Here is a 10,440-nt window from a genome sequence, read left to right on the forward strand (position 1 = left end):
GCATCCTGGGTGGCATGACCCCTGCTGGGTCCTATAGGCGTGGTCCCGGGTGTGGGCCGGGGTCACAGGCCTGAGGGCTCAAGTCACTTCTGCTTTCCCACAGCCCCCAGAAGAGCTCCACTTGACACCACCCTGCCCTCGGGAAGCTGTGGTTTAAGATCTTTCCCCCTCTGGTTACCCAGGTCACCTCCTGACATCCTTGTCTTGTTTCAGTGTCCCAGCCACAGAGAACCTGGGGACAGGGATATCTCAGTGGGTCTTTATCACCTGTGGCTTGACCCTACTGACTGAGAGAACTCACTGAAGCAAAGCGTTTCGCCCAGCAGTGGGGCTTAGGAGCACCACCTTGAGTGGGTCCGACATGGTTCCCAAGCCCACGTCTCCACGCGATTCCACATCAGGAAAATGGGAGTAATCACACCTGTGTCGTAGTGTGGGCACGCGGATAAAACAAGAAGCTGTCATTATTAATATTCATAATAATAGCAATAGCTACTATGTGCTAGGACCAGCCATTTTTTGCGTTCTCATAACAGCCCAACCAGATAAGCGTGCTTAGTAATTACACAAAGCTCTTAGCTCAGCTGCAAGGACTTAAAAAACGGTATAGCCCCGGCAGTGGTGATGCCGCTGATGACAGGGCTGATTGTTAACACCAGTCGGCTCCATCTTTGTCCAGGCGGCCTGTGAGACGTTCGATGTCCGAGGCAAACACCACATTCAGATCCCCAAGCTCTACACTGCTAATGTGACCTGGGACCTGCACCACTACAGGCTCGTGCAAGACTCACAGCCTTTGGACCTCAACAGAGGTACCTGCTTCCCTGCATCACACGGAGCTTGTTTGCCCTTCCTGCCGGCGTGGGTCTCTCTGCGTCCTGAGCCTAGGGTCAAGGAGACCACTAAGACCCTCTGAACAGAGGCAGCTAGTCTAGGGCTACCAGGCATCTCTCTCTTGTTGGGCCCAAGAGCCTGCGGGGATGCAAGACTTGAGGGTGCGCTTCGTCTCTGAGAGAGGCGGTTTAGGAGGAAACCCTGGGAGGGCATTGGAGAGAGGACGCTCCTATGTGCCAGGCACTGTGCTGGACTCTTTGCCCACCTGCTCTAAGTGATCCCTGACACTCATCCTGCGAGAAAGGCACAGACAGAGAAACTGAAGTTCAGGGAGGTGCAGCAAGTTGCTAGCAGATGGCCAAGTCGGGATCTGGGCCCCAGCCTTCCCGCTCTAATGGCAGCCAGGTATTATGAAGAACATTTTTCAGAGGCAATTCAAGGCTACAGTCTGGTAACTCTGAACGGCCCCTCTGGATTCTGTGCTTCTGTGCTTCCTCTTTTCCTGTATCAGGACTACAGAGGTCCTACACGTTTCCTCACGTTTAGGATATCCCCAGCTTCAACTACACTCTCCTCCGGATCCCAAGCCATGGGATGTCCTAGAACTTCTCATATTGGGGTATCTGCATTGCATTTCCCAATACCTAGCAGCGGCACAAGCATCCTCTGTCAGACCAAGGGTCTTTATTTGTGATTCAGAAACACAGTGGGGAAAAAAGGAAAGGAAGGAAAACCCCAGCGCCACCACAGTGAGACACCCCAGGGTCACATCTGGGTGGAATTGACTCAGCATGTGGAGGCTGCCCCACCGACACCTAAGAGCCACGTTGCCACTTCACTGCCTCTCTGTCCCGCAGCCCTCAGCAGTATGCACGCCAGGCATGTGTTCACCATGAGGCTGAAGTCGCGGCAGAATCTACAGAGTCCAAAATCCAGGTAGGGCAAAGGAGAGGGCTTCTTGGGTGACGTTCCACAGATTTTATTTTAAGCCAGGAAAGATCAGAGCAAATCAGTCTTAGGAAGGAGAGGAGGGAAGTGTCCACTGGCATTAGCTACGACGCCATTGGTAGGAGCAGCTTGATTGTTAACCCCTGTGGCCACCAGCACCTTTACATTGGGTCTCCATTAACCATGGGCCAGTTTTCCAGCTTGGGAACGAGGCACCTGCTTCACTTCCTGTCCTTTGTGACTTAACTATTTCACCAAAAGGGGAGGGCACGAAAAACTCAAACTATTTGGCTTTCTTAAGAACTTTCAGGAAAAAAAAAAAAAAAAAGAACTTTGAGGAAAAGTTTCGGCAGGCAAGGACCTTTCCCCGTCAGGTCAGCCAGCAGTGTGGATTCTCTGTAGGTTTTGTTTTTCTGTGCTGTCCTTACATTCATTAGCAAAAGTGGGCTGTGTTCTAATAAGAACCAGATTTGTGCTAGACACTAGGAAAGGTTTGTATCAATGCCCACATACCTCCCAGTGCCATGCTTTCTTTAGGCGGAGTCTGTGGTCAAGCTCTCGAGGGCTTGGGAGGGCTGCATGGGAGGATTACTGTCCACCCTCTCCCCACAGAGAAGCTACAGGCTGGGTCAGCCCCGGGCCCTCTTGAGCACCCCAGCCTCGGGATGCCGGCAACCCGTGTTCATGGAACCGGGCAGGAAAATGAAAGGAGGGCACGTTTCCTGGGGAAACTGGCCCACCCATCAGGGAGTGCTGGAGGAAATCCTGGTGGCGTAACCAGAGGCTTCTTTTTCCTCCTGCAGCCGTACCACCCTCCTGGTGGAACTCTCCTGTGAGGGCAGCCAAGGTCCAAGCTACCTGCCGGGAGAGCACCTCGGAGTTTTCCCAGGCAACCAGCCAGCCCTCGTCCAAGGCATCCTGGAGCGAGTGGTGGATGGCCCTGCACCCCACCAACCCATGCACCTGGAGACCCTCTGCGAGAACGGTGAGCCCTCTGCACAAAAGCCTCAGCTGAGGCCGCCCCCAGCATCCTCCCACCAAGCCCCAGCCCCGCTGATGGGCTGGGCCCGGACCTGCGCTGCAAACGGGCAGCTAACCCTGTCCTTCCTGCTGAATGGTGGGCCTCTGAAGCCCGCGCCAGAGCAGCCTTGTAAATAGTCCTCAACCGGCCGCCGGGCCAACAAGAAGGGCTGCTTCTTTGGGACTATCTGCCCAACACCAGAGGCTGGGCTATCTTTCCCCTTCATTCTTTGCTTACCTGGCCACTTTTGCTGGTTGACTGATTCATTTTCCCATCAAAATTTTAACTACTCACATCTATATACCAGGCAGGCCCTGGGCTACAAAAATGAATGAGACTCCGTGTCTGCCCTCAGAAAGCTCACTACCTAGTACAGGATGCAGATATGCAAAAATAGTCATAATTATTATAATTATTATTATAATAACAGTAGCAGCCACCACTTTGGAGGTAGTTACTTGATGCCAGCATTTTATCAATACATGCATTGTCTCTTTAGTCCCACAACAGACACACATGTGCAGCTTGCTTGGTGACATGATAGAGAAATGTGGAAACTATAAAAATGGTGAGCTTTGAAGATTCAGGTCCCTGATCCATCACTTACTAGCAATGTGACCTTGGGCATAGGAGTTAACCTCCCGAGGCTTTGTTTCTTTGTCTCTAAAATAGAGAGAATAGAGCCTTCCTCGCAGGGCTGTGGTGAAGAACAGATGAGTAGATACATGTACAACCTTCACCACAATTCCTGGCACCAAACAAATGCAGGAATGGAGGAATACCCATTTCCCGTGGGCTAATCGACATTTGTCCAGCAGGTCAGAGGAAGGTAGTTTAATACACCCTGAATGTCTCTTCGGATCCCAAATTTTATGTTTCGGAATTTATATTGCATTTTCATGGCATTCTAATTTCATACTGCTTCCCTACCGAGGGGCTCATTTATGCCCACCTTCTGTGGGCGATGGGCAGGGCCAGACCATGGGTGAGCAGGAGAGCTTGGCTCTTCCTGGCCATCCTCACTGGAGAGATGAGGCTGTCATGGGGAGGGTCCAGGGTCCCCGTTGTGTGCTAAGGTGAGGCTCTCAGCCTATGTGGTGAGCACAGAACTGGGTGGCAGGCACTAGGAGAGGAAAACTAATGTAATCAGTAATCACGGGCCTCCCAGCCCTTTGGACTAGCTCCCTGGCCTTAGCTTCCTCAGCGATCACGATACCTCCAAAAAATGTGTCCCCCTAAAGAGAGTGGCCAAAACAGGACAGCGGGAGTCTGAGAAGCAAAGTCTGGCCTTGTTCCCCACTGTCCAGGAGAACGTGAGAGAGCCCGAAACTCGGGGATAGGGGGACAGAGACATCCTTGTGACTGTAGGGGGACAGATGTGGCTCCTCAGGCCTTGGGTCTAGATGAAATAATGTAATCCTAATATTTTTACCTAATACGTGTACTGTTTCACCCAGTCCTCATGCAAACTCAGCAGGACAGGTTTTATTATCACGTCCATTTCACAGAGACAGAACCCAAGTTCAGAGGGTTCAGTCAACCTACTAGTAAGTGGGGAGCCAGAGTTTGAACCCATGTCTACTGGCTCCAGTGTCCATGCTGTGACCGCCCTGCCTACTGCCTCTTGGCACTCCTTGAGACTCGCCACCTCACTCTGGGCTGAGTGCTGCTCACCCAGCGCCTCTTGGTCTAGCACCCCTGGAGACTGCAGTTATGGGCTTTTCTCTAAATGAAGAACTGACCTCTGGGGTGTACATCAGTCTTTGGTGAATTTAGTCATGGTGAGTCTGTAGTTCAGCTGTGTGTGTCCTGCCGAAGTTCAGGTCTGGGCCAGAGAGGGACTGGACTCTGGTACATAGTTAGTTTTGCATGATTGTGTCAACTTGGGTGCCCTTTGGAGGGCTGTTGACCAGCCTTTCCTGGCAGCCCTATCTCTGGGCACCATCTTCCTGCACTTGAGTTGGGCACATGAACCCTTTTGCTGTTCCTGGAACCAGAACTTCAGTGTCTTCTCTCCCCTGCAGCTGGAGGGTGGAGGGTGTCTATCCCAGATGCCTCATCACTCTTTGGGAAACCTAAATGGGGCCTTTTCCCCATCCTGACTCCTTTCTTCCCTATCCAGGCAGCTACTGGGTCAGGGACAAGCGGCTGCCCACCTGCTCGCTCAGCCAGGCTCTCACCTATTTCCTGGACATCACCACCCCGCCAACCCAGCTGCTGCTCCGAAAGCTGGCCCAGCTGGCCACGGACGAGGCTGAGAGGCAGAGGCTGGAGACCCTGTGCCAGGTGAAGGTCGGGGCTGGTGGGTGAGGCAGGAGCAGGGCCCCAGGGTCGGGGGCATCCTGAGCCTAGAGCTGGTCTTTAACCATTCTCCAAGGGGACTCCACCCCAGCTTCCCAAAGTGTGATTTGTCAAAGGCTGGGGGGAAGTCAGGCATATTCTCCTGTCCCATCTCTAGGACATAGTTGTGTCCAGTGAACTGAATTTTTCTGAATGTCTGCAGGATGCAACCAAAGTGCACTTCCTCAGAAATGAGCTAGAAAAGGAGAGCCACTCCGTCTTTTATTCCCCACACCTGGAACAAGCCTGGAATTTAGGAAGTGTTGGAGGACCGATGGTGTGGCTGAATGGATAAGGGACATAGTAGCAGATGGGTAGTTGAATTACTAAATGAATGAGAGAATGCATTAACCCACCTGCAACTTTCTAGACCCAAGTCTTTGCAAAAGGCACTGAATATCATTATTACCGTCACCATTATCACTACTTATCTTGATTCCAGCCACCTCCACTGCCATTATCCTGTGGCTGCATTGCACGAACCTGGCACACATTTTCTCACTTAATTCTCACAACAGCCCCATGAGGAAGATGATGCTATCCTCGTTCCACAAGGGTTAAGTAAGGAGGACAAGATCCCACAGATAGTAAGGGCATTCGGTCAAGATTTGAACCCAGGTCTCTATGATTCTGAAGCCCTTCCCCAAATTAGATTAGAGTAAAGATTTGACTCCTGCCCGCAAGTTGCTGACAGTAAAGTTCTAAGCACACAAGTTAGAGAAATGCTACTCATTGGCCTGAGCTCCTCCAGGACAGGAACTTTCTCCTCTCTAGCTCGGTGTTCTCAGCACCGTGGACAGCACCTGGTTCTTGAAGTGTTTGCTGTGGGAGTGGATGAATGAGTACTGGATTGTGACAGCCTCTTCCCTCTGTGTGGGGCAAATGCCCTGAGACAATATTGCCCTGGGCTTTCAGCCGTCCGATTACAACAAGTGGAAGTTCACCAATAGCCCCACCTTCCTGGAGGTGCTGGAGGAGTTCCCGTCCCTGCGGGTGTCCGCCAGCTTCCTGCTCTCCCAGCTGCCTGTCCTGAAGCCCCGGTACTACTCCATCAGCTCCTCCAGGGACCACACACCCACGGAGATCCACCTGACTGTGGCCGTGCTCACGTACCGCACCCGAGGTAAGGCTGGGGCAGAGGCTGTGGAGCGGCCCAAGTCTGCTACTTACTGGGCAGCTGTTCAGCATCTCTGAGCTTTGGTCTCCTCATCATTAAACACCCACCTTCCAGAGTTGTTAACAGCGATAGGAGGAGTATGGGAGAGACTATTATGAACCAGGCACTGAGCTAACGTCTTTGTGTATGTGTGATCGGTAACCGTGTGAGACGGGAGCTGTGTCCATTTCACGGGTGAGGAAACTGAGGCACAGAGAGGTTAAGCCACAGGTTCAAAGTCACCCTGGTAGCAGGTAGAGAACTGAGATGCAAACCCAGGTAGTCTGACTGCTGAGTCCAAGTTCTTAACCACCATACTCCTCTCTACTGTCCAACTACTGTTGGGACAATTTAATGAGATCAGATGTGAGAAGTACCCAGTACTTAGTGGGAGCCCAGCGATTCTTAGTCTTCCTGATAGTCCAGCCTGAAAACAGGGGCGATTCTGCCTTGATTGTTCATTCATTCACTCACACATTCAGCGATGATTTATTTCATACCTCTTTATTCCTGGCACCACGGTGGGTGTGGAAATACAGCACACATAGACCCTGCCCTCATGGAGCTTCCCATCTAGAGGGAACAATGAAGAGAGACTCATAGAAATAGACAGCTGTCATTGTGTAGGTGCTAAGACGGAAGGTGCAGGGTGCTGTGAGGCCAGAGGACGGGGGATGGGCTAACATACACTGGGAGGTCCCAAACCTGGTCCAGCTGGGCTTCGCTCCTCTGCTGGATGAACCACGCCCCTGCCCTCTCTCCGTAACTGAGCATTGCCTGGGTTGGGTTGGCAAAGCTGGGGAGCTGGCTCACAGCTCAGAGCACAAGGGTTTTCAGTTCCGGAAAACTGGGCAGAGACTCTCTTTGCTCTGCTAGAGAACATCTGCAGAAGCCAAGTCTCAACCCTCAGGCCAGGAGAGGAGAGGCAGGTACACCCTGTGAGAGCAAGGTCCCATCCAGAGGAAAACCAGCAGGACTTCTCGAGTTGGTTGAAAGTCCCCTTAAATGCTGGGCCATTGGGAAGGGAACACGGGGTTTCCACAAGCCCAGGAGGGCCACTGGGGGAGACAGAGATGGAAGAGCAGACCACAAGGCTCAGCAGCTTGTCCATCACCCAGGGTTCCTACCAGCAACGGCTGTACTTCTGAAGACACTGCGAGGAAGTGACTGTGGTGACCCTGAGGGGCCACTTTGTGCTACTGTCATTGGAGCTGAGTTATGGGCTGGGAGGGTCCCTGGAGAAACTCTCGGAAGGAGCATCAGAGTAGGAGTTCGGGAAGCTGAGCTGTGACCTGATTGTGCTGCTACCCGAGTGACCTTGTACAAGTCACCTTCCCTCTCTGAGACTCAGTTTCTGCAGTGGCACAAGGAGAGCCTTGCACGCTCTCTGAGTCCCTTTCAGCGTTTGCCAGCTCTGGGCGAATAGAGGGTGGAACTCAGAACCAGGTGAAAAACATTCCTTTGATTAAAGCCTGCAGAGTGCCTGAGTGCGCAGTTCAGGAAGGTGCGTCAGTGTGGGAGGGGCCACTGAGAAGGTTCACGCGGTGGGGGAGGGACGATGCTGCTCAGGTGTGTGCTGTCCTTGCAGACGGCCAGGGTCCCCTGCACCACGGCGTCTGCAGCACATGGCTCAGCAACCTGAAGCCCCAAGACCTGGTGCCCTGCTTTGTGCGAAGGTAAGCACCCCCTCCACTGTGTCCTTCACGGGACCGCTGGCCCCGGGGAGTACTGGCTTGAAAGGGAGGAATCTGGGGTTTAGATGCCATTCTGGGCTCCTTGGCCCGTAAAGAAGGCACTAGGGGGCTTCCCTGGTGGCGCAGTGGTTGAGAGTCCGCCTGCCGATGCAGGGGACGAGGGCTCGTGCCCCTGTCCGGGAAGATCCCACATGCCGCGGAGCGGCTGGGCCCGTGAGTCATGGCCGCTGAGCCTGCGCGTCCGGAGCCTGTGCTCCGCAACAAGAGAGGCCACAGCAGTGAGAGGCCCGTGTACCGCAAAAAAAACACCAACCAACCAAACAAACAAAAAGAAGGCACTAGGGTCGGACTGAGCCTCTCCATTCTAACCCCCAGTGGTAGAGCGTGGCCAAGTCTCTAGCAGGGACAGAGGTGGCAGCGATGTTGGGGCCCAAAGTACAATGAGGCTCAGTCTTTTTCAGAGGGACCCCAGGGCAAGGTGAGGGTGCGCCTGGACAGGGAACATGAAACAGCCTGCAGGACTTGGGAAATCAAGTTTTAGCTCGTTGTCTTCTCCAGCCCGCAACACTACCGCCCCCGGCCACACCCCCAGCTTCCCAGCCCCTGTCCTGTGTGTGCACGTGACCCAGGGTGTCTGAGGACGGGGCCTCTTTCCTTCTGTCGTCTTCAGTGCCAGCGGCTTCCAGCTCCCCGAGGACCCCTCCCACCCTTGCATCCTCATCGGGCCTGGCACGGGCATCGCCCCCTTCCGCAGTTTCTGGCAGCAGCGGCTCCATGATGCCGAGCACAAAGGTACAGCTGGAGGGTTTTGGTGGGGTGCGGAGGGGGTACCAGGTGGGGCCCAGCACCTGCCTGGGAGTAGAACTGAAGCTGTAGCCACCCCGCAGATGTTTCCTGGCCCCTCTCCCAAGTTTGCCTCAGCCTGTATGGACAAAGGATGTGAATGCCCTGGACCTCAGTTTCCTCATCTGTAAAGTGGGGACAGTACTAGATAGAACGGGGTGGGGGGGATGAAATGGGATTCTAGTTGGGCGCGCAGGTCGGCAGGCCTTGAAGCGTGGCCCGCCCGCCCTCTGGTGGCCACCCTGGTAACTGCAGCCTGCTGGGTCTCGCAGGTCTCCGGAGTGGCCGCATGACCCTGGTGTTTGGGTGCCGCCGCCCAGATGAGGACCACCTCTACCGTGAAGAGATGTTGGAGATGACCCGTAAGGGGGTGCTGCATGAGGTGCACACAGCCTATTCTCGCCTGCCTAACCAGCCCAAGGTAAATGCTGCAGCTGCCCACACAGTGGGTGGAGCCTTAAAAGCACAGACTATGGTGGGTGCCTGGCTCCCCACAAGCCCCTCACTTCTCTGAGCCTTCACCTCCTCAGCTTTAAAATGGAGGCGATTATACAGTCACCAGAGTGGCGCTGTGAAGCGGTTACGTTCACTCTTCCAGGAGAAGAGACGGGCCCTGAGACGTTCAGGGCTAAGTCAGAGTCCCATGTGGGCCGATCCCCAGTGCCCAGCCTGTTGAAGGTCCTCGCCCGGCATGTACAGCTGTGGGGGGGAGAGGTGGTCCAGGTCGGCTTCACGCTCCAGCACAGCACGGCCGGGGGGCAGCCGCTGCTGCCAGCACGGCCCGCGGACCGGCTCTGCTGTGTCGGGAAGTACTTTGCCGCGTGAGCCCGGGGAGTCGGAAAGGACTGTTGGCTCAGCCTTTGTGAACTGATGCCATTGGGCTCCTCCCAGACCTGGCACTCCGGGCCCAGTGCCAGGGTCACTGGGCATCTTGTGTGGAGCAAGAGGAGAGAGTCCCCAGTTGACTCCAGGGCTTCTGTGTAACTGGGGAACCCTGCTCTGAATTACAGGGGGGATCTCAAGGACAGAGATTCCCTTTTCTGGGCTGTAGGCAGGTGGGCCGCGGAGCTCTGGGCAGGGTAAGTGGCTTGATGGATGCCTCTTTGAAGCACGGTGAATTCAGAGCAAATCAGGGAGCCCCACTAGAGAGTCAGCTCCTCAAGGGCACGGCTGTGGCCAGCGTTCACCTCTCCAGCCCCAGCCCAGGCCTGGGCCGGGCAGGGCACCAGTGCACCTCCTCATCCCGAGCCGGGTCCCCGTGCAAGGCCCTGGCCGGGAGGGCCGCCCCTCCCACCTCCTCCTCATCTCGCCATGGCCAGCAGGCCTGACCGCAGCCTTCGCCCCCAGCGGGGGGCGGGGAGGGGCCTGGACCCACCATCTCCTCTGGTTTCAGGTCTACGTTCAAGACATCCTGCGGCAACAGCTGGCGGACGAGGTGCTCCGCGTGCTCCACGAGGATCAAGGCCACCTCTACGTCTGCGGGGACGTGCGCATGGCCCGGGATGTGGCCCGCACCCTGAAGCAGCTGGTGGCCACCGCGCTGAGCCTAACTGAGGAGCAGGTGGAGGACTATTTCTTCCAGCTTAAGGTAGGGCCGCCGGTGC

The 10,440-nt window shown here is 55.0% G+C and overlaps 1 protein-coding gene across 7 annotated transcripts in view; it reads left to right on the forward strand.

Annotated features, from left to right (window-relative positions):
- The window catches only part of NOS2 (nitric oxide synthase 2), a 40,612-nt gene that overhangs the window by 24,892 nt on the left and 5,280 nt on the right, over window positions 1–10,440 (forward strand). For all 7 annotated transcript variants that reach the window (XM_059047914.2, XM_067021419.1, XM_067021417.1 and 4 more), the window contains 9 exons: window positions 680–812; window positions 1,692–1,770; window positions 2,586–2,767; window positions 4,926–5,089; window positions 6,059–6,266; window positions 7,888–7,975; window positions 8,664–8,785; window positions 9,109–9,257; window positions 10,230–10,424. In XM_059047914.2, the coding sequence (XP_058903897.2) occupies window positions 680–812; window positions 1,692–1,770; window positions 2,586–2,767; window positions 4,926–5,089; window positions 6,059–6,266; window positions 7,888–7,975; window positions 8,664–8,785; window positions 9,109–9,257; window positions 10,230–10,424 (1,320 nt within the window). The remainder of the gene's footprint in view (window positions 1–679; window positions 813–1,691; window positions 1,771–2,585; window positions 2,768–4,925; window positions 5,090–6,058; window positions 6,267–7,887; window positions 7,976–8,663; window positions 8,786–9,108; window positions 9,258–10,229; window positions 10,425–10,440) is intronic.

The sequence above is a fragment of the Kogia breviceps genome, chromosome 19, assembly GCF_026419965.1.
Source record: "Kogia breviceps isolate mKogBre1 chromosome 19, mKogBre1 haplotype 1, whole genome shotgun sequence".
Lineage (NCBI taxonomy): Eukaryota > Metazoa > Chordata > Mammalia > Artiodactyla > Physeteridae > Kogia > Kogia breviceps.